This window comes from Zootoca vivipara, chromosome 2, assembly GCF_965207765.1.
Source record: "Zootoca vivipara chromosome 2, rZooViv2.hap1.1, whole genome shotgun sequence".
Classification (NCBI taxonomy): Eukaryota; Metazoa; Chordata; class Lepidosauria; order Squamata; family Lacertidae; genus Zootoca; species Zootoca vivipara.
In genome coordinates, this window is record NC_142584.1 from 116,576,652 (window position 1) to 116,603,259 (window position 26,608).

General features: G+C 47.6%; 2 protein-coding genes and 1 long non-coding RNA gene across 9 annotated transcripts; 1 reads left to right on the forward strand and 2 right to left on the reverse strand.

Annotated features, from left to right (window-relative positions):
- Positions 1–613: 613 nt before the first annotated feature.
- LOC148687155 (uncharacterized) lies at positions 614–2,442 on the reverse strand. Its single transcript, XR_015948569.1, has 2 exons — positions 2,273–2,442; positions 614–888 (listed from the first exon to the last, which is right to left on the reverse strand). It is a non-coding gene; the product is annotated as an uncharacterized LOC148687155 (long non-coding RNA).
- Positions 1,755–18,574, forward strand: LOC118081308 (DLA class I histocompatibility antigen, A9/A9 alpha chain). 6 transcript variants are annotated; one of them, XM_088664136.1, is made up of 8 exons: positions 1,755–2,130; positions 6,971–7,246; positions 10,875–11,138; positions 13,325–13,643; positions 14,566–14,640; positions 15,710–15,737; positions 17,269–17,303; positions 17,642–18,574. In XM_088664136.1, the coding sequence occupies exons 1-8, from the start codon at positions 2,052–2,054 to the stop codon at positions 17,913–17,915; spliced, it is 1,350 nt and encodes a 449-aa protein (XP_088520262.1). In that variant the 5' UTR covers positions 1,755–2,051; the 3' UTR covers positions 17,916–18,574. The 6 variants fall into 6 exon arrangements, with proteins under 6 accessions (XP_088520262.1, XP_088520263.1, XP_088520264.1 ...); XM_088664137.1 differs by having other exon boundaries at positions 1,757–2,130; positions 17,645–17,701; XM_088664139.1 differs by having other exon boundaries at positions 1,769–2,130; positions 13,325–13,609; positions 17,642–17,734.
- A 654-nt stretch (positions 18,575–19,228) lies between these two features.
- On the reverse strand, positions 19,229–26,577 carry PSMB9 (proteasome 20S subunit beta 9). 2 transcript variants are annotated; one of them, XM_088664248.1, is made up of 7 exons: positions 26,488–26,577; positions 24,573–24,628; positions 22,977–23,044; positions 22,399–22,530; positions 20,895–21,024; positions 20,677–20,818; positions 19,229–19,572 (listed from the first exon to the last, which is right to left on the reverse strand). In XM_088664248.1, the coding sequence occupies exons 2-7, from the start codon at positions 24,624–24,626 to the stop codon at positions 19,445–19,447; spliced, it is 654 nt and encodes a 217-aa protein (XP_088520374.1). In that variant the 5' UTR covers positions 24,627–24,628; positions 26,488–26,577; the 3' UTR covers positions 19,229–19,444. The 2 variants fall into 2 exon arrangements, with proteins under 2 accessions (XP_088520374.1, XP_034963783.1); XM_035107892.3 differs by lacking the exon at positions 24,573–24,628.
- Positions 26,578–26,608: the final 31 nt, after the last annotated feature.

Below are 26,608 nucleotides of genomic sequence, written 5' to 3' on the forward strand. Positions count from 1 at the left end.
GTTCGTTGGAACAAACATGCACCCTCTACATTTTTATATAGATAGATAATGGATTCCAAATATCATTGGATTTGTCCACGGCAAGTCTGCATTTACTGTATATGCAAGTTGTTCATATATTGCAAATCAAATCGTGGAAGGGAGCTGCATTTTTATTTTTCCAATTCATCAGTATTATTCTTTCTGCTGTGGTAAGGTCACGGAGAGGCCACTCACATTATCCTTTTGTAAGGTTCCATCAACCGGCCATCAACATATATAAATCTTTGTTATTATCAAACCACTTTGCAGAATCTCTTCATGTTTCCCAGTTCCTGGACCCTGAGTGCCTGAGCTCTCCTTCATGCACCTCCTGCTCTCATTTCACAGACACCAGCTTCCAAGTGTTTGATCCTCCTTAGGGACTGGTAACTTGATACTTTAAAAAAGAGAGAGAGAGAGGAAAGCTAAGAGTCCCAGGAAGTTCTATTTCCCTCCTGGTTGAAACCAGCCCCTTTCCATTTTGCCAAGAGATAGCCCGAGTGTGCTGCTCTATTTCTTCATATACAGTATTTAGTTATTTCACAACATGTATACATCGCTTGATTTAAAAAAACAAACAAACCTCCAAGTGGTTTGCTAAGAGTTTTTTTTAATAAAAAAATATACAGTATATTCATGCATCTGATGAAATGGCAAGGTGCCCACCTCGTGTCACAAAAGTGACCATTTTATTCTCCTGGGTGACTGAGATTCCTGATCCGTGGCTTTTTCCATGCTGCAATGGCTTCCCATATCATTTCAGTGGTGGAAGAAGACTGTTTTGTGTCTGTCTCTTTGCACAGGTAGCTCTGATCCCCCTCGAGTGGGATGAATGGGTGTGTCGTTTGCCCGTTCTTTTGGAAATGTCTGTACAGGGGCAGAGAAAGGGTTAATAGGTAGACCAATAGAAAAGCCCAGAGGTGGAGCCTACCTGCTTTTAAAAGTTACAGGTAGGTAGCCGTGTTGGTCTGAGTCAAAACAAAATAAAAAAATTCCTTCAGTAGCACCTTAAAGACCAACTAAGTTTTTATTTTGGTATGAGCTTTCGTGTGCATGCACACTTCATCAGATACCAGGCATCAGATACCAGATACATCAGGTATTTGATGAAGTGTGCATGCACACGAAAGCTCATACCAAAATAAAAACTTAGTTGGTCTTTAAGGTGCTACTGAAGGAATTTTTTTTTATTTTGCTTTTAAAAGGTTTAGCCAAGACAGTTGGGGAAAAACAGTTGGAAATAGAGAGACAGTTCGGTTGATTTCTTGTGGGCCTAGGAGACAGAGTGGGTTAGAGACAGAGGGGAGACAGAGAGAGTGAATCGGATCACAATGTTTCAAAGTATTTAAAACTTGTTTGCTTTCACAATAAACTGGATTCTTTGTTAATACATTACAACCTGACTGAGTCTGAATTTACCCGGGAAACCTGGTTGGTGGCAGTGGAAGAGAATGGACGTGGTGGTGCAGGATCAATAGTCCGTGGAAGGACCCGGGGCTCTGTGTGAACTCCACAATAGGGCTCCAGAATTTGCCAAGCTTTCTTTTTCTAATTAAAATAGCATTTTCTTAGTTGTTTCGTATCCGTATGCAAGAAACTGCAAGATTGCAAGAATTTCAGGGCGTCTCTCTCTCTCTCTCTCTCTCTCTCTCTCTCTCTCTCTCTCTCTCTCTCTCTCTCTGTGTGTGTGTGTGTGTGTGTGTGTGTGTGTGTGTGTGTGTGTATCTACGTCCCTGCTCTTACATGCGCCCCGTGACTTGCTCAGACGTACACGGGTGATTTCTTAGAAATCACCTGCTTGCATTTTCGACCTGGGAAGTAGCCAGCAGGAGGCAGAAGAGCGTCACAGACGGGGGTAAAGTTGTAAATAGGAACTGTCAAGAAATAGCAGAGCGAGCGCGCAGGTATCCTCCACGGAGACGCCCAGAGAGACACCCATCCAGCCTGAGATGCCCCGGTTCTTGCCCGGATTCCAGTGGCCGCGAGTTCCCCGGGCTTCTTAGAGAGGATTGTGCAACGCGAAGCTGCTGATGGGTCTGCGCCGGTGGCCCGTCTGGCTGCCGCTGCTGCTGCTGGGGTCCGCTTCCTTCCTGCTAGGGGGCTGCGCAGGTGAGTGGATTCTTCGGGGGCTAAATGTCGACCCGGGAGCAGAATTGGCACCCAGTACACATGTGTGTGTTGTGTGTTTGTCCGCAACAGTTCACAGTGAGTGGGTTGGGGAGAGTGGATTTGCACACAACGCAATCCATACCTTAGCGCCTCTTTCGTCAGCAGAAAATGCTCCATATTTTGTTCAGGACACATCCTGCTGCCCCCTTCTCCAACCTAGAAATCAGGGTGATAAAAAGATAAAAATGTATTTTCCTAAATATGTTTAGATGGGGGCAAACTTTCTTGTCCTTCTCACAACAATATCAAACTTATTAGTCGCTTGCGGCACATTAAAAAGGTATCCAAGGGCAGACCTTTGGAAATTCATGCACCTAAGTGAGTCGTGCCCATTGGGTCTACTCTGCGTAGCAATGGCTGCAACCCTTACAAAAATTCTGCAAATGCCAAAGGGGTGTGGAGTATAAAAAAATTAAAGAATATGCAGAGCTAGAGTTGCAGCCCTCGTTTCCCCCTCGCAGAACTATAATTCCCTGCGGCCTTAGTAAACTACAGTTCCCAGGTTTTTTATTGGGGGGGGGGAGCGGAGCCAGCTGCTTTCAATGTGTGTTGCATCTGCTTTAAATGTATGGCATAGATCTGCCTGTTATCCCCCTCCAGAAAATACTTCAGTGCTGTCTGGTTTGACCTGCCCCCACTCGCCCGCTGACTTTGGAAAAATAAGTATGGGAACTGTAGTTTACCCCTGAAACACCTAAATTGCCAGCAGTTTAGAGTTCTCGTGATTCTTTGGGAGCGGGGAAAATGTGCTTTGAATGTGCTTTAAAGGTCTGGTGTGTAGATTTGGGGGGGGGGGGCTTTCTGTGTTTGTCTGTTGTTTCTTTTCTGCCCAGCGCCTGGCAAACTACGTTACACACCTCCGAGAGCCATAGCAATAAGGAAGGCAAACTTAAAGGCCTCCTAAGAAACAAGCAAGAGGCAAAACCTTATCTCCCCTCCCTAGTTCCCATAGGTCCCCCCCATCCCTTCTCTGGATTTATTTACTGAATTTATTACAATTAACACAGCACTTTTTCACCCAAGGAGCTTAAGGCGGAGTGTAGTTCTCCAGCTTCCCATTTTATCCTCACAACAACCCTGTGAGGTGGGTTGGGCTGAGAGACAGTGTCTGGTCCAAGGTCACCCAGCGAGCTTCATGCCTAAGTGGGAACTCTGATCTCCCAGGTAACAAAGACCAACACTTTAACCCTTACACCACCTCCTTGCAGCCCCTCCCCGTCAGTTTATTTGGGCCTGGCTTGTCCTTGCAGGGATGATGAGATCAAAGAATCATAGAATTGTAGTGTTGGAAGGGACCACAATGGTCATTTAGTCCAACCCCCTGAAATGCAGGAATATTTTGCCCAACGTGTGGCTCAAACTCACGACCCTGAGCTTAAAATACTCACGCTCTACCAACTGAGCTACTAGCTGTCCCTGTCCCATTTCTAGATGATGGTGATGTTTTCAATTTTGTGTGTGTGTGTGTGATCTCTAGCTTTTTTTTTTCATATTATGCCGATCACCAACAACCCAGACATACAAAAGTGAAACCCCCCAGGCTGTCGATACATCGGATGTACATCAACAGCAAAACATATTTAAATCTATCATATGTACAGTTTTTTATATACTCACATTCCGCTAGGTTTATTTAGCTTTTAACAGTTTAATTACCCCAAATTGTTCAAACATACCCAAATAATTCAATAACTTCTCCAGCCAGTCCTCCTTTTTCTCACTAACCTTAAATCCTTTCATTCTGCATATCTTGACCATTAAATATTCTAAAATTATAATATTATTCAATTTCCCCCTCCATTGGTTCACCTCTGATTTTTCTGCGTTTTCCCACTAACTTGCTATAACCTGTCAAGTACCATCAAATTTACCCATTTACATTCCTCTTTTGCTTTTAACCTGGTGTTTCAAGTGTTAGCCGCTTGTGCATAAGGAGTCTGTAAGTGACTTACACCATTTTAAAAACTTCAACCATAACATTAAGTTGGAGAAAAAAAAATACAACGAAGGCCTTGGGATAAATCCCAGCCAAGCAGCAGAGAGAAAATGCAATTTTGCTTTGGCCGCAAAATACAAATAACATTCACACTAATTTGTAAAGCTGTCTGGCAGAAGAGATAAGTTTTTGCCTGGCCTAAACGGCCTCGATCCAGTATACCTAAAGGAGCGTCTCCACCCCCATCGTTTTGCCCGGACACTGAGGTCCAGCACCAAGGGCCTTCTGGCAGTTCCCTCATTGCGAGAAGCCAAGTTGCAGGGAACCAGGCAGAGGGCCTTCTCGGTGGTGGCGCCCGCCCTGTGGAACGCCCTCCCATCAGATGTCAAAAAGGAAAACAGCTACCAGATTTTTAGAAGACACCTGAAGGCAGCCCTGTTTAGGGAGGCTTTTAATGTTTAATAGATTATTTTATTTCATTTTTCTGTTGGAAGCCGCCCAGAGTGGCTGGCGAAACCCAGCCAGATAATAAATTATTGTTGTTGTTGTTGTTGTTATATTGAAAGATGACGGTGCCAGGCGGATTTTGCTGTTCCAGATCTGGCTGGGCTCTGTGGAGGACGCCCAAAGGAATTCAGGCAGGAACACAGGTGCAAGTCGACTTTTCAAGATATGCAAGGAGTCAATTGCACGGCTGGGTTGCATTTATTTGGGTCTGTGCATTGATTGGCTTCCTGGTGAGCAAAACATTCGTGGTAACAGGTACATTTCTGCATCTCTTTTACTTCTGGCCTCACTATTTAGCCCCCTTAAAAAAAAAACCTCTATGTGTGAACACACAAACACAAACCACTCACAAACCACTCAGGAAAACAGTTTCTGCACCTCCTCCAGTAGATGCTAGTTCTTGAAGCATACGGCATTAAAAAGCCTCTTAATTTTGCAGTTGTCACAAGTCTCTCTTTCCTCTCTGGCAAGTTTGGGTTTGTTGGATAGGCTCCAACTTTTTGGTTGGGCCAGGGTCGGGGGCACCAATGGGCACCAATGCGAGTTGTAGTTTTAAAAACTGATTTTAAAGTTTTTCAAATAAACCTCCCCTCCCTCTGTCCTCTGCCCCTGGCATGTTGCAGTCTTGATAACAACCACAACTGCGCACATTTGGTACAGCAACACTAGGTGTAGTTCGGCTCTTAATTTGAAGGGGAAACAGCAGACCAGAAGAATAAAAAACAGGAAATGTCTAACCTTCCCCTGTACCGCAATCTCCACCTTGGAACCACGTCTTCAAGCTGAGCTTACCAGCGACAACACCGAGCTGAAAACTTCTGCTTTATATTTTTCCTTGTGCAATATCCGTTTGGGGCAAACAAAGAGGACTAGAAAGTTTGTCACTATTTTGTGACATTTTAGCTGGTGGTAAAGCAAAATGTGCAGAAAACAGGTGGCTGAATAAAAGGTATTGCCCAGGGTTGGAGTGCTACTAACATATCTAATATTATTCATCACCTTCTTAGTTTATCTTTTCCCCAGAGAAGGGACCCAAAGCAACTTGCAAAGCGATATGGCTATCAAAATAAAGTACAAAAGAACTGCTCTTTAATTTGATGGTCATTGGACTCAACTGACATTTGGGTTTTTTATATGATTGTGCCAATGTTGGTAACTTGTGTTCATTTGTTAATGGGCTGCGTTTTTTCAAATAGCAAATTTTCTAGCGTGTGTGAGATAAATATCACCACAGTGATATTTATTATTAGAGAGTGCATGGTACTGCAAGGAACATACGCAGGCCCACACGTGAATTATGGCTGAAATACTGGATTTCTTCAAGTCAGCAAAGAGTGGCAGCCTTGATAGCTCAGGGTTTGAGAACCATGTTGGACAAAGATTCATGGATCTTAGAGTTGGAAGGGACCCAAAGGGTCACCCAGCCCAACCCCTCTGCAATGCAGGAATCTCAACTAAAGCATCCATGACAGATGACCCTCCAATCTCTACTTAAAACCTCCAAGGAAGGAGAGTCCACCAGCTCCCGAGGGAGTCCATTCCACTGCCGAACGGCTCTTACTGTCAGAAAGTTCTTCCTGATATTTAGTCAGAATCTCCTTTATTGGAACTTGAAGCCATGGGTTTGAGTCCTACCCTTCAGAGCAGGAGAAAACAAGCTTGCTCCATCTTCCATGTGACAGCCCTTGAGATATTTGAAGATGGATCTCCTACCTCCTCTCAGTGTCCTCTTTTCCAGGCTACTCAGCTCCTTCAACAGTTCCTCATAAGGCTTGGCTTCCAGACCCTTGATCATCTTAGTTGCCCTCCTCTGCGCATGTTCCAGCTTGTCAACATCCTTCCTAAATACTTAGAAATCTTTAGTTGAGATTCCTGCATTGTTGGGGGTTGGACTAAATGGCCCTCAGGGATAACTTCATTTTATGATTCTAGGTAAAGGTAAAGGGATCCCTGACCATTGGGTCCAGTCGTGGACGACTCTGGGGTTGCAGCACTCATCTCGCTTTATTGGCCGAGGAAGCCAGCGTACAGCTTCCGGGTCATGTGGCCAGCATGACTAAACCGCTTCTGGCAAACCAGAGCAGCACATGGAAACACCATTTACCTTCCCGCCGGAGCGGTACCTATTTATCTACTTGCACTTTGACATGCTTTCTAACTGCTAGGTTGGCAGGAGCTGGGACCGAGCAACGGGAGCTCACCCCGTCGCGGGGATTTGAACCGCCGACCTTCTGATCGGCAAGCCCTAGGCTCTGTGGTTTAATCCACAACGCCACCTGCTGTAATTTACAATTCCACTGGACCCCTAATTCTGCCCCTCTCTGTCTTCCTTTCCAGGCTCCTCCTCACACTCCTTGCGCTATTTCTACATGAGGGTGTCTGAGCCTGGCCAGGGGCTTCCCCAGTTCACCGCTCAGGGGTCCGTTGATGACCACATCTTCATTCAGTACGACAGTGACAGGAAAAGAGCCCTTCCTCAGGTGCCCTGGGTCCAGAAGGTGGGCCAGGATTACCCCCATTACTGGGACAATATGACTCAGATCTTTCGGGATGCTGAGGAAGTCTTCCGAGTCGTTCTGGAGAGCGTGCAGCGTGACCATGAGCAGAGCACAGGTGAGTGGGTTCTGCAAGGGGCAGCGAGTCCCCCCTCCCCAATATGTCAGGAAATGGGGAGCGGGGGGGGGGAGGAAGGAGGAGCTCTACTCCGGACAGAAGCTCCTTCTCCCTCCATGCACCAAGCAGTTTGACTGTAACCTTAGCAGCACCCAAGTGACCTCCCTGGGGCGCAAGTCTGGGTAGGGCAGGCATCCCCAAACTGCGGCCCTCCAGATGTTTTGGCCTACAACTCCCATGATCCCTAGCTAACAGGACCAGTGGTCAGGGAAGATGGGAATTGTAGTCCAAAACATCTGGAGGGCTGAAGTTTGGGGAAGCCTGGGGTAGGGTGTCTGGAGGTCCTGCGCTGCCCAGATGACAAGACCCCCCTCTCGGCCTCGCTGATGTGCTCCAAAGGAAAGCAGAGGAAGCAGAGCTGCAGGAGTTGCCCAAAGGAGGCATACAAGGCGCCATCCAAAGGTCTTTGGGACTCCACTCTGGATATATGTAGCGTTTGCTCCCAATACCTTTTCTTCTCCTGAAGGTATCCCGCAAGGCAGCGGAGGTTTAGGATCAGAGCTCTCCTTCTCCTCCATGGTCTCCCTTCCCTGGTGGACAAGCCCCATCTGCCCCTCACTTCCCTCTGTGACATGTGCAGAAACCGCCTTATTGATGGCTGGCTCCACCCTTAGTCTCAGCTGCTTGATCCACCGGGGGCCTGTCTTTGGATGCAGGGGAAACCAGCAGCATAGGAAGCCGCTTAGACACCCGGAGCTAATGAAACAACCCCTGTGTTGCTGACTTGAGTCAAAATACCACAAAAAGAGGCAACATGTCGACCGATTCCAATGGGCAAAATATATATCTATTTTTATCTTTATACATATGTGCATGACCCCTGTTCCGCAGATTGTATACAAACCAATCGCCTTCTAAATCCAGCCCGCGGACGATCCAGGAATCAGCATGTTTTCACATTAGTAGAAGGTGTCCTTTTATTTAAAATGCATCTCTGGGTTATTTGTGGGGCCTGCCTGGTGTTTTTACATGAGTAGAATGTGTCCTTTTATTTAAAATGCATCTCTGGGCTATTTGTGGGGCATAGGAATTTGTTCATTTTTTTTCCCAAAATATAGTCTGGCCCCCCACAAGGTCTGAGGAACAGTGGACCGGGCCCCTGCTTAAAAAGTTTGCTGACCCCTGTTATAGTGTATAAAGATAAAAATAGATATATATTTTGCCCATTGAAATCGGTCGACGTGTTGCCGCTTTTTGTGGTATTTAGACACCCGGAGTGGCAACCTGCTCCATAGTGCTCATGCACAGCGCCACTCCATAGCACCGCTGCACATGTGCACTATGGAGCGGGTTGCCAGCGGTGCCACTCCAGCGCTGGGATCCTGGCGCTGAAGCGGCGCCGCTGGCAAACCTTGAGCGAGCCGCGGAGCAAGGTTTTTTAAAAAGCCTCACTCTGCAGCTTGCTCGCTCACCTGCTAGGTCAGGGGTGTCAAACTCAAATTCATCGGGGGCCGCATCAGCAGTTTGGTCACCCTCAAAGGGCCGGTTGTATCTGTAGGACTATGTGTCCACTCTTTATTCTCATAAATTATTGTCACTGCATTCAATTATTACTGTTTTTAGTAATAATGTAAGTAATAACTAGCTCTGAAAGCAGAAAGAAACATAGTCAGAATAATGGCAAGTAGATATTCAAATGTACAATTATTGTACAATTTATTGAAAAATGATTTTTGGTAACTGCACTGGGTGGTGGAGGCTCGCTAGGGTTTCATGCAGGAGCTTTGCAGAGCTACTGGTACCTGGAGATGCTGGGGTCCTTCTGCGTGCAGGACAGATGTTCTGCCAGTGAGCCACCACCCTTCACCAAAGGGACTGGCTGAGGTTGACTCACTGAAGCTGCTCTCCTGGTTCCAGGGTTTAAGGGCCAGAAGTATAAAGCAGCATCCTATGTTTCTGAGGAGAGGGAGAGGGAGGGAGGGAGGGAGGGAGGGAGGGAAGGAAGGAAGGAAGGAAGGAAGGAAGGAAGGAAGGAAGGAAGGAAGGAAGGAAGGAAGGAAGGAAGGAAGGAAGGAAAGAGGGGAGAGAAAGAAGAGTAGGGAATAAGGAAGGGAATAAAGAAGGAAAGAAAAAGAAAGAGGGAGAGAAGACGGAAAGGGAGAAAGAAGGAAGGAAGTAGAGGGAAAGAAAGAATAAGAATGAGGGAGAGGAAGAAAGTTGGGAAGGACGGAAGGAAGTAAGGAAGGAATAAAGAAAGAAAAGAGGGAGCAGGAGGGAGAGAGGAAGGAAAGAGGTGAGAGAAAGAAGAGTAGGAAAGAAGGAATAAAGAAGGAAAGAAAAAGAAAGAGGGAGAGAAGACAGAGATAAAGAAGGAAGGAAGGAGAGGGAAAGAAAGAATAAGAACGAGAGAGAGGAAGAAAGAAAGGGAGGGGGTCGCTGCCTTGATTCAGCGCCAGAAAAGAGCGCGAAGGGACCCAGGGGCAAAAAGCATTTCCCCGGCCCCAGCTTTGTTGGCACAGCGTTTCAGCAGCAAGGTCCCACTGCTGGGTCCCGCTGGCTGGGGCGCTTGGCGGGCCACATGACGAGGTCTGGCGGGCCGGATTTGGCCCCCGGGCCTTGTGTTTGACACCCATGTGCTAGGTGCATGCTTTGCTTCTTCCTGCTGGGGCAGAGGCGAGGGGTGGGCCAGGGAGGGGCGTCAGCAGTGGCCACTGATGCCCCTCTCTGGCCCACCCCTCACCTCTGCCCCAGCAGGAAGAAGCAAAGTGTGCGCAGAGCAAGTGAGCGAGCAGCCAGCCACTGAGTGAGGCTTTTTACCGGGCGGCGGGGCTCAGCTTGGGAGGCGCGGGGGGGCACCAAGTGTAACCCCCCTCTGGGGTGGCATCCGGGGTGGCCCGCCCCCTACGCCCCACCTTGATACACCCCTGGGGGAAACCCCTATTTACACTTGCCCATAAATCCCACCGGAATCAAAGGGACTTGCTTTTTACATAGGATTGCACTGTCGGAACTTCAGTGACGTTTAACTTGGAGGTAAACAGAAAAGGTTTGCTGCTTTCCATGGGGGGGAAATGTCCTGTTTTCAATCCTCAGCATCTCCAAGTAGGGATGGGAGAGATTCCTGCCTGAAACACTGGAAAGCAACTGCAAGTAAAAACTTTGGGCTGATGATGCTTACCTAAAGAAACCAACAGTGGGGTTGGAGGGAGTTGTGGAGCGCCAGGAGCCAAGAGTCAGCCATTGATGTGTGGGAGCCACCACCAAGAAGGCCCTCTGCCTGGTTCCCTGTAACCTCACTTCTCTCAGTGAGGGAACTGCCAGAAGGCCCTTGGAGCTGGACTTAGACTCCTAGAATCATAGAGATGGAAGGGACCCCGAGGGTCTTCTAGTCTAACCCCCTGCAATGCAGGGATCTTTTGCCCGCTGTGGGACTTGAACCCACAACCCTGAGATTAAGAGTCTCGCGCTCTACCAACTGAGCTATCCCGTATGCCTCTTCTTCCTTGAGGTTAAAAATGATCAAATCTTTGCTGAATCTCTTCTATGGGTCTGTGGGGGTCTCACCTGCTCCTGTCCCCTGACCTCACTCCTCTGTCCCACTGACCTCTTGCGTTGCCCATTCTCACAGGCTTGCACACCTGGCAGGTCAGGTATGGCTGCGAGCTGAGCCAAGAGGGGCGCCAAGGAGCATACGAGCAGGAAGCCTACGATGGGATGGTCTACCTTGACCTTGACCTGGAGTCTCTCTCCTGGATGGCAGTCGAGAGAGGAGCCCAAGTGAGCCGGACTGGAAACCAAACGGTCTCTGTGATGGCTTACGTGGGGAAGGAAGACTGCATTGCGTGGCTGAGGAGATACCTGGACTACGGGAAGGAGGCTCTGCTGAGGACAGGTGGGTGTTTGCATGAGGACAGATGCAGGGAGATGGGGGCAAGAGTTGTGATGGGTTGGGTGTGTGTGCAGAAATTGCTACATATTCCTTCCACCCAGCACAAATCCATTCTAGAACGAACATGCAGTGAAGGCACTGCAAAGGTGATGGGAGCCAAGAGCTGCCACTTAGTGACAACAACAACAACAACAACAACAACAACAACAACAACAACAACAACAACAAAACAACAAATGACAGTTTGAGGGGTGGCAGAGAGGACACACTTCTAGAATACTTATCCTGATCTTTTGAAATAAAGAACCTCAGAAACCAAGAGGACAAAAAAAATTTTTTTAAAGAATGGGAACAAATTATAATTTATTTAGGAAGAAGAAGAAGAAGAGCTTGGACTTGATATCCCGCTTTATCACTACCCTAAGGAGTCTCAAAGCGGCTCACAATCTCCTTTCCCTTCCTCTCCCACAACAAACACTCTGTGAGGTGAGTGAGGCTGAGAGACTTCAAAGAAGTGTGACTAGCCCTGTTTAGGGAGGCTTTTGATGTTTAATAGATTACTGTGTTTTATTTTTCTGTTGGAAGCCGCCCAGAGTGGCTGGGGAATAATAATTATTATTATTATTATTATTATTATTATTATTATTAGCCCAAGGTCACCCAGCAGCTGCATGTGGAGGAGCGGGGAAGCGAACCCAGTTCACCAGATTATGAGTCCGCCGCTCTTAACCACTACACCACGCTGGCTCTCAGTGGAGACCATTGCAAGCAGATGAAAACATTAGCAGGATTTTATTCTCACTTGTAATGATTATAGAATGATATGCAGTTGTAAATGTTGACAATAGGACCCATGGAAGGGGTGGAGAAGGGGGTCTTGCTATTCAGAGTAATCTGGATACATTTTTGGATTGTTATAATTTTATATTTATAAAATCAAATAAAAATGTTTGGGGTTTTTTTTAAAAATGAACTAAATAAATAACGCAACCATAGTGGAGACAGACGCGATCAAGTTTTCTGCTTGAAAGGGTTTGATTCTCTCTTCTTAATGTTAAGAACCTTCATAAAAACCTTCATTAAAAAAACTGTCATAAAAACACTAACAATGTATTTTATGGCTTCACGTCTTTCTACAATTCTCGCTGGACCTGCCGGTTAACTCTTATGTGGTCTCCACTCCAGGGAGGTGGGGCCTTTTGTACCTCATGTGGAACATTATTGTAGTCACCCAATGATTCATGTTTTGCCAGATATGAGGGGGCTGAGGTTCCCAGAGCTTTCCTGTAAAATTGGCTAGAGAAAACTCTGTGAGATCACTTCCTTTGTGTGCCTTGGCAATAAGCTGTAACCACATGCCACATGCTCAGACACCATTTCATACTTAGATTTTGTACTTTTGTGGCTTAGAGAGTAGTTATAAACCTGCCCTCATTTTGCTACTGTAATTGCTGCTTTGAGACCAAGATTATGTAAGTAAACACTGCTTTTATTTCTTCACAAAAAAATGTGTGTATGATTGCTTTTAAGTGGGGGAGAAGAGGGATAATACAGTGGTACCTTGGTTCTCAAACTTAATCTGTTCCGGAAGTCCGTTCCAAAACCAAAGCGTTCCAAAACCAAGGAGCGCTTTCCCATAGAAAGTAATGCAAAATGGATTAATTCATTCCAGACTTATAAAAACAACCGTTTAGTTTGCGTGGGATACTGTTAATTACAGTAATTTATCATACTGGCACAAGGTAGGATTCACAGGCATAGAATGTCTGTTCCTCCCTGCTGTTGGAATCCTATGGTTGTCGTTTGCCGGCATGAGTTTCGAGGTCCCAAAAAGGGGCTTTTACCTTGCGCAGGTGTGACATTTGTATACCCTATGTTGCTAAGAACACTCCCCATTGTGGAATGTGGTGTTGTGTCCAAATTTGATACAAAATATATATAGAATTGTTAATACAATTTTATGAAATGGTAAAACGGCATACAAAAAATTTAAAACCAGTTTGTGCGTAACCTTTTTAAATATTTCAATGGAATATACCTCATTTTAGTCATTAATAGGCAAAAGTTCATCCATTTGTGCTACAGGAAATAATTTTTGAGAAAAAAATATGAAAAAGTCATCACCCTAGTAGGGACATTTGAGGAGGACACGACCTGCCTGCCTCTGAGGATGCCTCTCGTTTCTTCAGAGCCCCCCGTTGTGAAGGTGACAAGTAAGGAGGACTCCAAGGGCCCGGCCACCCTCATCTGCCGAGTTTACGGCTTCTACCCGAAGGAGATCAATGCCTACTGGAAGAAAGACGGAGAGGTCTGGGTGCAGGATACCTTCCGCGGAGTTGCCACCCCCAATTCAGACGGGACCTACCATGCCATGATCGGTATTAAAACCAACCCTGAGGAGAGGAAACGCTTCCAGTGCCATGTGGAGCACGAAGCTCTGCCCAAACACCTGGATGTGGCCTGGCAGGAGCCTGGTGAGAAGCAGCAGGGAGGAAAGGCTTATGGGAGGTGAATTTTCACCCGGGGAAGGAAGAGGGACAACACCAGGGAGCTGGCAGAATCACAGCTGATATTGACAACCTCCAACTGGAGACAAACATTTCCTGTTTGCTGATATGATAGAAGTCTTGTGCAAGCCTTGAGAGGTGATGAGATGGAGGGGGCCCTTTCTTAGATGATGATGATGATTTATTTATATCCCGTCCATCTTGCTGGGTTTCCTCAGCCACTCTGGGTGGCTCCCAACAGAATATTAAAAATGCCATAAAACGTCAAGCATGAAAAACTTCCCTGAACACGGCTGCCTTCGGGTGTCTTCTAAAAGTCAGATACAGTGGTACCTTGGGTTAAGAACTTAATTTGTTCCAGAGGTCCGTTCTTAACCTGAAACTGTTCTTAACCTGAGGTACCAATTTAGCTAATGGGGCCTCCCGCTGCCGCCGTGGCACAATTTCTGTTCTCATCCTGAAGCAAAGTTCTTAACCTGAGGTACTATTTCTGGGTTAGCAGACTCTGTAACCTGAAGCGTCTGTAACCCGAGGTACCACTGTAGTTGTTTATTTCCTTGACATCTGGTGGGAGGCCGTTCCACAGGGCGGGCGCCACTACCGAGAAGGGCCTCTGCCTGGTTCCCTGTAACTTGGCTTCTCGCAGCGAGGGAACTGCCAGAAGGCCCTCAGCGCTGGACATCAGTGTCCAGGCAGGACAATGGGGGTGGAGACCCTCCTTCAGGTATACTGGGCTGAGGCCATTTAGGGCTTTCCAGGTCAACACCAACACTTTGAATTGTGCTCGGAAACATACTGGATACCTCCCTGAATCCCTCTTACTTTCATGGGCTCCCAAGTCCTGTGGCCTCCCCCATAAGAAGAAATTTTTGTTCTGGGTTTCCCATCAATCATCTCCCTCTTTTCTTCTGTTCAACCTTCAGCGTTCAACAGTGGGCTTCTAATTCTTTGCATCGTGGGGGCTGTAGTCCTGGTGGCCGGCATCTCTGTGGGCATCAGTAAGTACCACGTACCCTCCAAGTGTCCTGATTTTCCGGGGACAGTCCCAGAATTACGAAGGCCAACCCAACCACCGTTCCGACTGGATCCCAGAATGTCCCAATTTTCCCTGCCAGTGCTGCTGCCACCAAGCTTGGGTAGGAGGATTGAAATATACTCGGAGTCGAGAGTGGGCCAATCAGTTTGTGGATTGACTTTTGCCAGCAGCCTGATTGGCTGCTCCTGCAGGCCAATCAGGTTGCGGATTCACTTCCACCTGGAGTTGGATTGGGTGGCTCCTGCGGACCAATCAGACTGCTGATTCTGGATTCTATTGTTCTACGATTCAGCTCAGTACATAACAAGGATTTAACCGAGGGAGCATCCCATAGCCTCTCTGTGGCTGCTACTGCCAGCCTCCTCCCTTGGGCAGCTCATTGCGGCTACTGGAGAGCGGGCAAGTAGGAGGAGAAGCTGGCACCATCAGGGCACAGCCGTGCGCATGATGCTCCGGCTCTGAGGGGCAGATAAGAGGGTAGGGCCACCCTGGGCAGTAAATCGACCAAATAATAAAATAAAATAAATTTTTGATAGAAGGGTTTTCTCAGGACGGTGGAGGGCTGTGTGTCCTGTTAGTGTGGTTGTGGTGGCACTTTTCCAGAAGGAAGGGCTGGAGTCATGTTGGAAGAAATCTGATCCTGCTTGGAATCTGGAAGACTTCCTACCTTTACTAGTGACAGGTTCTTGGGGTGTCTGCCAGGATCTTTCCCTAGAAAATCATCTGCTGGGTGGTCCTTCCCCGCAAGAGAGGGTGAGGCTGGACGATCTCCGTTGCATCCCTTTCCGTCCTGAAGAATCGTTGTCATGAGTTAAATGACTAGAGGCTCCAGAATCTATGATGTTTGACTAGGTCTCACAACTGTTCACAGTTAAGCTCTTTCCTTGTGAAGTAAAACTTTTTCTCGTTGTTCCTCTTCATTTGGCCACTGGAAATGTAGGGGATTCCTGTGAATGTTGGGCTTTGCAAGCCTTGGCTATGTGCCCTCCCTTGTGACAACTGAAACTCATAATTTGATTCTCTCTCTGCAGAGATGTGGCAGACACCAAGCTGAGGCAAGTAAGTGAGATGTCCTTCTTTGCGAGTTTGTCCTCCGGCATGGAACAGGCCTAGGGTGGGACATGGGCACAAGGGAGGATTTGTTCAAGGCGTGTGGGGTGCCTGCATGAACTTGAAACAGCACAAGGTCACTGTAAAACTGGAGACAGAAAATAAAATACATCTAAAGGAAAGGTAATGGCAGTTAAACCTCCCAGAAAACAGAAGCTTGCATTAAGGGGAAATTGAGAGCGGGGCAATTCACGGAGCAATTTGCAGTATTCTGTCCTTCACCAGAAGCAGTGAAAACAGACCACTGAGCCTAGGGCTTGCCGATCAGAAGGTTGGCGGTTTGAATCCCTGCGACGGGGTGAGCTCCCGTTGCTCGGTCCCAGCTCCTGCCAACCCAACCTAGCAGTTCGAAAGCACGCCAAAGTGCAAGTAGATAAATAGCGGGAAGGTAAATGGTGTTTCTGTGTGCTGCTCTGGTTCGCCAGAAGCGGCTTTGTCATGCTGGCCACATGACCCGGAAGCTGTACGTCGGCTCCCTCGGCCAATAATGCAAGATGAGCGCCAGAGTCGGTCATGACTGGACCTAATGGTCAGGGGTCCCTTTACCCTTTACCTTTTATGTCTGAAACTGCCTCTGCACACACCTGCATAGGATCACCTCCCTTCTTCTTTCCTTCGAGTGCCTTCTCCAAAACTCACCTTTCTCCGCAAAGTATTTGGCTCAGCCCTGCTCGTGCTAATGCCCAACTGCTGGCTTCCCCAACCTGGAGCCCTCCAAATGCTTTTGGCCTCAGCCAGGGAGGCCAACAGGGAGAGATGAAGGGAGTGTGAGTCTTTAGCAGCTTTAAGCAATGTTTATCCAGGCTACATGGGACAGGCTGGAGTTGCTGTTGGATTCATCCATCTGATGGATTATTTAGATTTTAGAAGGATTGGGTCCGGCATCACTTTCGCTGTGCGTGTGTGCTGGTATCCTGCCACGGGGTGAGCTCCCGTTGCTCTGTCCCAGCTCCTGCCAACCTAGCAGTTCAAAAGCATGGCAGTGCGAGTTTAAAATAGGTACCACTGCAGTGGGAAGGTAAACGGTGTTTCTGTACACTCTGGTTTCCATCACGGTGCCCTGTTGTGCCAGAAGCGGTTTAGTCATGCTGGCCACATGACCCAGAAAGCTAGCTGTGGACAAACGCCGGCTCCCTCGGCCTCAAAGCGAGATGAACGCCACAACCTCATAGTCGCCTTGGACTGGACTTAACCATCCAGGGGTCCTTTATCTTTACCAGTGCCAGTGTGGTGTAGTGGTTAAGAGTGGTAGACGCCTAATTTGGGGAACCAGGTTTGCGTCTCCGCTCCTCCACATGCATCTGCTGGGTGACCTTGGGCTAGTCACACTTCTCTGTAGTCTCACAGCCCCACTCACCTCACAGAGTGTTTGTTGTGGGGGAGGAAGGGAAAGGAGATTGTTAGCCGCTTTGAGACTCCTTCGGGTAGTGATAAAGCGGGATATCAAATCCAAACTCTTCTTCTTCTTCTTCACCTATAGGTTGTCCAATGGAGGGAAATGTATAGAAACCAGTGGTATGTATGTAATTGCATGTCTTGCTATGCAGCAAAGCGAGCTCCTTTGCTCTGGAGCAAAGCTCAGGAGACCAACGCTTCTGATGTGTTGGTTGGGTAGCCCCACCCACTTGTCCATAACAAGCCTCACCTGGATACTTTTGCCCAGAAGGTGTCCTTTTGACCTTTGCTTCCTGTACATTTCATGTGCGTCTTGATCATGGCCAGGGAAGGAGTCCTCTGCAAGGGGGGTTGGCTTGGACTAGAGATGCTCTGACTCTGTTATTCGGATGCCACCGTCCCTTGCCAGCTTCACTGTGCTCAGTTAATCTGACACCCTCCTGTCTGTTTTTCTGCAGCAGATATGTTGGCTGGAAGAGCAGTAGAAATGGAGGAACCTCTCTGACATCTGAGTGGAGTTATTTTGCCTGCCCAATGGCAGGACAGCGAATAAGAAAGAGCCTTGTATTGACAGTATGGGGCTGTTCAAGGAAGAGATGCAAGCTGGAAATCCTAAGAAGCTCAATTGGAGAATTCCAGGATGGGCCTCAGGACACCAGATGGAGGAACCTCTGTTTAAAGGATTGTGTCAAGCCAGCAAGTCGAAAAATACTTGGCCCTACAGTGGGCTGATCCTTGTGCTTCCTATCGCACATGGGATTTCTTTAGACCTTTCCCCCTCTTATGGCTAGGGCCAGTGTGGTGTAGTGGTTAAGAGCAGTAGACTCGTAATCCGGGGAACCAGGTTCGCTCCTCCGCTCCTCCACATGCAGCTGCTGGGTGACCTTGGGCTAGTCACACTTCTCTGAAGTCTCTCAGCCCCACTCACCTCATAGAGTGTTTGTTGTGGGGGAGGAAGGAAAAGGAGAATGTTAGCCGCTTTGAGACTCCTTAGGGTAGTGATAAAGCGGGATATCAAATCCAAACTCTTCTTCTTCTTCAGATTTAAGGGTTCGGGGCTTTTGTTCTGCAGGAAGAAGCACATGGGAACTTTGCATCATTTTTTACTGCTCTCCATCATACCATATTTTAGGATGGCAGTGTGCAGTGTTTTTTTTAAAAAAAGCAAAATATCTTTTTGTGACTCTATGCCACATGTTGGTGCCAACAATTCTAAGCTAGAAGGACCGTAGTTTAACCCTGCAGAAAACAAGTGAAATCGGGGTTGATAGAATGGGCTAGAGATTGTGCGCATAATATAATGTTTGAAGATTGGGAGAGGTTGTGGGGAAAAGGGAATTCAGTTTCCCGCATGTACTGTTTTAAAAATAAATGTGATGTGCTTAAACTGGTCCCTTGAACAATTTCTTGGAAATCGCCTGATTTCCATTTCAGCTGGGGAAGAAAAGAGCCGACAGGGGGCAGCGGAGGATCGCAAAAAAAAACGAGAAAGCGAGAAAATACGAATAGGGACTGTGGAGAAATGGGTGAGAGTGTACATAAGCAAAGAGATCCATTTGCACTGAAGAAGAAAGACAAAGGACCAGGGCCGTCTCAAGCAGGTCGGGCGCCCTGGCGCTGAGGCGCGGAGATCGCTCTGGCGCCCCCGCCCTCGCAGCGCCCCCCCCTGCTGGCCCGACGCCCTGGCGCCCCGCGCCACTGGGACTGCACCTAGAGCCGGGCCTGCAAAGGACTGACTTTCTCAGCAAAAGAGGTCTCCATTTATCAATTTCTGTACAGGCATCAGTCAAATGAAGGGCCTGAGATGCCATTGATATGTCAGTGCTGTGGAAAAGGATTCCCAGCACCTCAAAAAGAGTGGAGACACACCACTTTCGCTTCTTTCCCCCCCTTTATGAGCCCAATTAAGATGTTGACAAAGCAGATTCCCACACAGAAGTGTGTGCAGGCACGACTGTGAACATGCATGTGTGCATGCGCAGGCACGACTGAACATGCATGTGTCCAGTGGAAAGCCTCTGTCCCATGGACGACACGGGGCAGAGTTTTTCTCTAGCAAAGTTTATTACTGTCAGCAGAGGGTGGTGTACATTGAGACTGATAGGGCAGGAGGCAGGGAGGCCAACACTAGGGGGAGCCAGAGCCAAAGGCAGGCTGCTGTAAGTAAGAAGGTAGGTAGGTGGGGGCACACTGAGGCTGGGGGGGTCAGTGCCCCATTGTCCATGGGAATACAAAAAAAAAAAGAGGGGAGGGGAACAAATTCATTCATCGTAGAACTTGGGAATCTCGTCTCCCACGACAACTTCCTCCTTGACAAAATCTTTGGTGATGGTGGCGAGGTAAATGACTCCCCCGCTGGATCCGTCCCGGCACATGGCGAGGGCAATGGCTGAAAGGAGAGGGAAGAGAAAGGAAAAGGGGCATTTAAATTCAGTTGATGCTATAGAAAAAGCTTTGAGGATGGGCATGATATAATAAATTTGTTGTTGTTGTTGTTAGGGACTATCAGCACTATACATTTAAAACAGTATCAAAGCACTTTAAACAGCCGAGCCTTCCCCCAAAGAAGCCTGGGAACTGTAGTTTGTTAAGGGTGCTGAGTGCTGTTAGGAGACTCCTAGTCTGCTTGCGGAGCTACAATTCTCAAAGTTCCCTTGCGAAGAACAGGGATTGATTGTTAAACCACTCTGGGAATTGTAGCTTTGTGGGGGGGAATAAGGGGCCTGGGAACTGTAGTTTGGTAAGGATGCGGAGAGTTGTTATATCTCAGCATCCTTACTAAACTACAGTTCCCAGAATTCTTTGGGGGAAGCATCATAGCACTTTAAATGTTAATATGGGAGCCAGTGTGGTGTAGTGGTTAAGAGCAGTGGACTCTTAATCTGGTGAACCGGGTTCGCTCCCCCGTTCCTCCACATGCACCTTGGGCTGGTCACACTTCTCTGAAGTCTCTCAGCCTCACTCACCACACAGAGTGTTTGTTGTGGGGGAGGAAGGGAAAAGGAGATTATGAGCCGCTTTGAGAAGCCTTAGGGTAGTGATCCATGGGGTCACGAAGAGTCGGACACGACTAAACGACTAAACAACAACAACAACAGGGTAGTGATAAAGCGGGATATCAAATCCAAACCCTTCCTCCTCCTCCTCTTCTTCTTCTTCTTCTTCTTCTTCTTCTTCTTCTTCTTCTTCTTCTTCTTCTTCTTCTTCTTCTTCTTCTTCATAGAGCCACTCGCATAGCTATAGAAACCACAACCTATTTCAAGGAAATACTGCTACTTCCTCCAGTGGTTAACAACAATCAACAGTGTTTCGCAATGGTTCTCCAAACTGCATCTTTCTGAGCTACTTCTCTCCGAGTTTGAGTCAAAATCTGCACCTCCCGTAAAAAGGGGACTGGACTTTCTAACAGTCTAGCTTTGCTTCCGCCTCTTGACCCCCCAAAAGAGTCCCTTTCACGCCACCACCTTGAAATGAACACAGCTTAGACGCCTACCGTTCATTGTGAACTGGCGGCATTCCTCCCGGCTCATTCCTGGCTTGTAGGCCGAGTCCACGTAGCCGTAAATGTAGGTGCTCCCGGATCCGCCAATCGCAAAAGGCTGCCGGGTCATCATCCCGCCCAGAGTCCCGTACACCTGGAAGGTAGCAGAGAATGAGTGGAGGAAGTGGTACGGCAGAAACCATCCCTGGCCCACCATTCTCTCTGCTTACCTGCCCGCCTTTCTTGGGGTCCCATCCTGCCACCATGAGGTGAGCCGAAAACTCCTCCTTGTACTTGTAGCTGATGTTTTTCACCAAGGTGGCTGCGGCCAGGACCAGCGGGGGACCCTCCACGTTCAAGCTGTCAGGGAGACAAACAAAATATTGTGCAAAAATGAGGGGAATTGGGTCCTGTAACAAAACCACGACAGTTCAGGGTTCTAGCCAGCCAGCCAGCCATGCCCTGTTTCAAAATACAGTCATACCTCGGTTTAAGTACGCCTTGGTTTGAGTATTTTCAGTTTAAGTACTCCGCGGACCTGTCTGGAACGGATTAATCCACTTTCCATTACTTTCAATGGGAAAGTTTGCTTCAGATTAAGTACGCTTCAGGTTAAGTACGGACTTCCGGAACCAATTGTGTTTGTAAACCGAGGTACCACTGTACTTCATCACATCCAGCATTTTGTGACTACTGAGCAAGCTCAATCCTCACTGGCCTGTTTTTTTTGGGGGGGGGGTTGTCTTTCTCCCACCCTTCACATTTTCTCCCCTTAAAGGTTTTTCTTTTCTTTTTTGTATTTCTGCAAAATTTTGGGGGTGTCCCCCCCCACCTCCGCAAACCTGCTGATTCTCTTGTGTGAGAATAAGAGCATTGATCTTGCTATTTCTATATAGGATATTCTCCCCTTACTTTAAAATCTGCACAAGCCCCTTTCACATGTACAGTGCTACCTCAGAAGTCGAACGGGATCCGTTCCAGAAGTCCTTTTGACTTCCAAAACATTTTGAAACCAAGGCGCGGCTTCCAATTGGCTGCAGGATATCTCATAATAGCAACAGCCTTAACGGCTGAGTCTGGAATCTCCCTTTCTGGGAAATCAGGTGATAACAGAGAACAGAGAAGAAAGACTTATTCTTGCTTTGGCCACTAGAGGGTGGTGTGGCACCAACAAACTGTATTCTCTTCCAGAAACCAGGCTGAGTTCACCCAACATCTGAATCAATGGGTGGGTGGCTTAAAATTTGATGGGGTCCGCCAGCTTGAGCCTTGCAGCTAGCACTGGGGCTAGACCTCAGGGCCAAGACCCAGCCCCCACCCCACCCCACCTATTACCATCTAGAAAGCAGCAGAAAATGGTGAAAATGGCAAATTTTGGGGACGGACGGACACAAGAATGCCACAAGGCCTGCCAAATAATTGAGGCTGGTCACACCACCACCCTCCCTTTATTCTTATTTTTTAAAACATAGCCACATGAGTCCAGATGCCCATTTTCTTTATATATTTTTCCTTTAATATATATATTACCCTCCTTTTTTTACAACAAAATAATACAGTGGTACCTTGGTTTGCGGACAGCCTCGTTTACGACCATTTTGGATTACGACCGATTCAAACCCGGAAGTGCACGGCCCGGTTTGCTAACTTTTTTTATTATTACAACCTGTTTCTTTTGGATTACGAACAATTTTATGGGTTTACGAAACAACTTTTTTTGGAGGCCCCATTCACCTGTGCAGCTCTAGGTGGTAGTTCACCATGTCGGCAATGGCCTGGGCATCCGCCGCCGAGCCAGAGAGGGCACAATAAATTCGGTTGTGCAGCCGCTCCAGTTTGTTGAACACGCAGTTCACCACAGACTCCCTGGGAGGCGGAAGGAGATGTCAAAGGCACAGTGTGAAAGGAGAGAGAGTGATTACAGTGGCAAAAGTCAACATTCCCACAACTCCAGAAAAGGAATCCCACAAATATTTCAACAGAGGAAATCAGAGGCGGGCATTTTGCCTGCCATGCATGGCCCAGCACACTTGGTTCCAGCAACCAACAGCTGTAAACAGAGAACTTTGGAAGCCAGCCAGTTAACTGGGCAAGCAGCTAGTCCTGTGGAAGGTGGCTTTTCTTCATGCGTTCAAGGCCTCGTTTGGATAAAGAGATATGCATCTCGGAGGAAGGAAACTCCCACCTAGAAAACTAGCCTAGGAAATGTTACACTGCCCTGCGATTCCCCACCATCGGGTGGAGAGACCAGACATTAGACAGGTGTACACAAGCACACAAACACCCCTCTTTCTCATACGCACAGCACTTACCCTGCAGATACTCGGGAGTCAGATCCAATCACAACCCCTCCGTCAAACTCCACGGCCATGATGGTTGTCTGCAGAAGGGGAAAGAAGGGGGAGTCCTGAGTTCTTTCAGGGGTGACTGGTGCCCCTTGGAATCCAGTAGGACAGTAGGCCAGGAGCCGAACAGAAGGTGGCGCCAGAACCAACTAATTCTATTGCTCCTCCCCACTGAGTTTGACAAGGGCAACACCGAGACTGAGCAGGCAGGCAGGTGGAGGCTGGTTGAGGGCAGAGTGAGGCCGGTGGGGCAGTGTCCCATTTGCCCCAGGGAAGCAGACTCCATGAAGATCTTTTGCAAAGGAGAAGAAATGGGGGATAGGGTTTTCATCGGTGCTTGGAGGCCCTGGCCCTCTGGCACTGATAGTTTTAGACTCGTGCAATCAGTGAGACAGCTGGATTCTAAATGAAGGAGGGTTATTGTTATATTTATTTATTTATTAGTATTATTATTATTCTTAATTAGGCTACTGTAGAGAAGAGAGGATAAAATACTGCTGGTTATAGTTTCCAACATTTGCTTCAAACATACGTTTAAAGAAGATTGGAAAATGTTTATTGAATATACAGTGGTACTTCGCAAGACGAATGCCCTGCAAGACAAATTTTTCGCAAGACGAATGCGTCTTGCGATCTGAAGGTGACTCGCAAGACGGATTTGTTTTGCGAAAAATTCATCTTGCAAATCGCGGTTTCCCATAGGAATGCATTGAAATGTAATTAATGTGTTCCTATGGGCAAAAAAAGAAATTTCAATGCATTCCTATGGGAAACCGCGATTCGCAAGACGAATTTTTCACAAAACAAATTGACTCGCAGAACGAATTAAATTCGTCTTGCGAGGCACCACTGTATGGGAAAGAACTGTGAACAGCTAAGAACGCTGGCAGCATTAAGATAATTTAAAAAGTGTAAATAAGTTTCGGTGGATGCAATAATGGAATACTGAATGGTATAGCTTTTGTAAAAGATGCAGGAATTTATGATATGTAACGTGAACCACAGAAAGAGAAGAAGGGAAGTCATAGATATTTTAAGGATGTAAAATGAGTATTTAAAATTGCAAAACAGAAAATTTAATAAATATATTATTATAATAATAAACTGACTGACTTTAAATCTAAATAGGAAGCAGGGCTTTGGAATCTTGCAGCAGTAAAGATGCGAGCCAAAAGACATAGCTATGTGCTACCAGGGATCACTTGTTGTCTTCCTCTCTTTTGGGCCTATTAACAGATCCATTTTGCAGGGGTATAAAGGTAAAGGTAAAGGTACCCCTGACTGTTAGGTACAGTCGCGGACGACTGGGGTTGGGTGCTCATCTTGCTTTAATGGCCGAGGGAGCCGGCGTTTGTCCGCAGACAGTTTCCAGGTTATGTGGCCAGCATGACTAAGCCGCTTCTGGCAAACCAGAGCAGCACTTGGAAATGCCGTTTACCTTCCCGCTTGGAGCGGTACCTATTTATCTACTTGCACTTTGGCGTGTTTTCGAATTGCTAGGTGGGCAGGAGCAGAGACCGAGCAACGGGAGCTCACCCCGTCGCGGGGATTCGAACCACTGACCTTCTGATCGGCAAGCCATAGGCTCAGTGGTTTAGACCACAGCGCCACCCGCATCCCTAGGTGTATAAATATTACTATTATTATTTGACATCCAACAGGGCAAAGGAGATGGAACCACTGCAGAAGAAACATTTTACAGCAATGTTCCTTGCACCTCATTTTTTCCTAGCATTCATTAATGATGCTGATGGGGGTCGCTCCTCCTCTGGGTGGGGGTCCCTCCACCCAGGCAGCATCAGGTGGCTGAAATGCCCGTACATTTCCCACAATGCACCTGGCAGAGCACCACTGCAGCATTCTGGGAAACTGAAAAGGGGGCTAGACACAGCCATCCAGGGCTACACAAGAGTGCAACCGCCACATCTAGGGGAGCCCACCCGAAACCCACTGACTGGGAGGGGCGGTTAGCAGAGGACCCTCAGACCTGGAGCCAGCCCTGGGCTGCGAGCAGCTCCAGAACACCTTCCTTTCCATTAAACTGCATGCTTCTTGCTTATCTGTTTTATAGGCAGTATTATTCACCATTGCCTCTGCAAAGGAGCGAAGTCTATTGACTGGTACATCCGCACAGAAGACTGTCAACTGTATTCCCGATTGCATCTATTTTGTACGAAACTGTTTCGCTGGTTGTATCTGTCGCTACGATATTTCTTATGTAAAAGGCAGAAGATATTAACCTCCTGCGCGTCTGGTCAGGCATATCCCATTGAGTTCAATGGGACTTACTCTCAGGTAGACCTCCATGTACAACCCAAATGCATATATCTCTGTGCAACAATGTCTGGAGGTTGGGGGGGAGGGGAAGCTATTGGACGTGTTTAAATTGCGGGGCTGCTTCACCAACCAAACCAGAAAAGCTTATGCAAAATAATAAATATGAATAATTGGGGGGGGGTTGTCCTCAATTTGAATTAACTGATACAGATCATAGAATCTGGGGGCAGGTATTGGTGCTTATTGTGCATGTGCAGACAGCTGTTCACTGCACATAGCTCTGGGCTGGTTGGTTCACTTTGATCCCAGCTGCTTTTCATCCATTTGGGGAATGTGTGTTACTGCCTAGTGCAGGCATAGTCAAACGTGCCCCTCCTGATGTTTTGGGACTACAATTCCCATCATCCCTGACCACTGGTCCTGTTAGCTAGGGATCATGGGAGTTGTAGTCCCAAAACATCTGGAGGGCTGAGTTTGCCATGCCTGGCCTAGTGGGTAGAGCTTTGGACCCGGGGAGGTTACACCACTTCTAACAGATAAGTCATTAAATGTTGGGGAAACCTTTCTGTCTCTGCCTCAGTTTCTCCTCTGCAAAATGCTGCAAAATGCGAACAGCTGTGCCTATTCCTTCCCCAGAGGTTTTTAAGCAGAGGTTGCAGGGCCGTCTGTCACGGATACTTTAGTTGAGATTTCTGCAATGCAGGGGGTTGGACTAGATGACCCTTGGGGTCTGTTCCAGCTCTACAAATTCTATGTTTCTGTGATTCTATTAATATTCTGTAGGGGATATGGGAAGAGGAAGAATGATGTACTTCCCACAACAGGCGGATATGCCAATAGGATTAGAAGGGGGAGCCTCACTCCGAAAACGATTTCTGCCTTGCGAGAATCCCATAATTTAGTAAAATAGTATGGGCAATAAAATAAAATAAAATAGTGTGGGCGAGATCCATGACTGTTCATGGAGCAAAACTGACCTCCTGCCTCCGTTTTTCCTCACTAACATGCAGCGGGTGAATGTACCTTAAGCCCCCTCCCCGATTTCGCTCCCCCCCAATCTATCCAGCCCTAAACTAGCCCCTATTTGGGGGGAGCGACCCCCCCCCAAAGTGTCCAGGGGCGTTTGGATTCTTGCTCTCTCCGAATCCTAGTTAAACCCCACCCACCCCCACGCGACCAGGACACACGCAGAGATACTCACGCCGATGCTGATCTTCTGCGGCCCGCGGTGGTCCATGGTGGCCCCCGATCCGGAGCGCTGCAGCTTCTTCCGCAGGAACCCGCCGAGAACGAAAGTGATAGGCGGCGGTGACGCCTGCAGA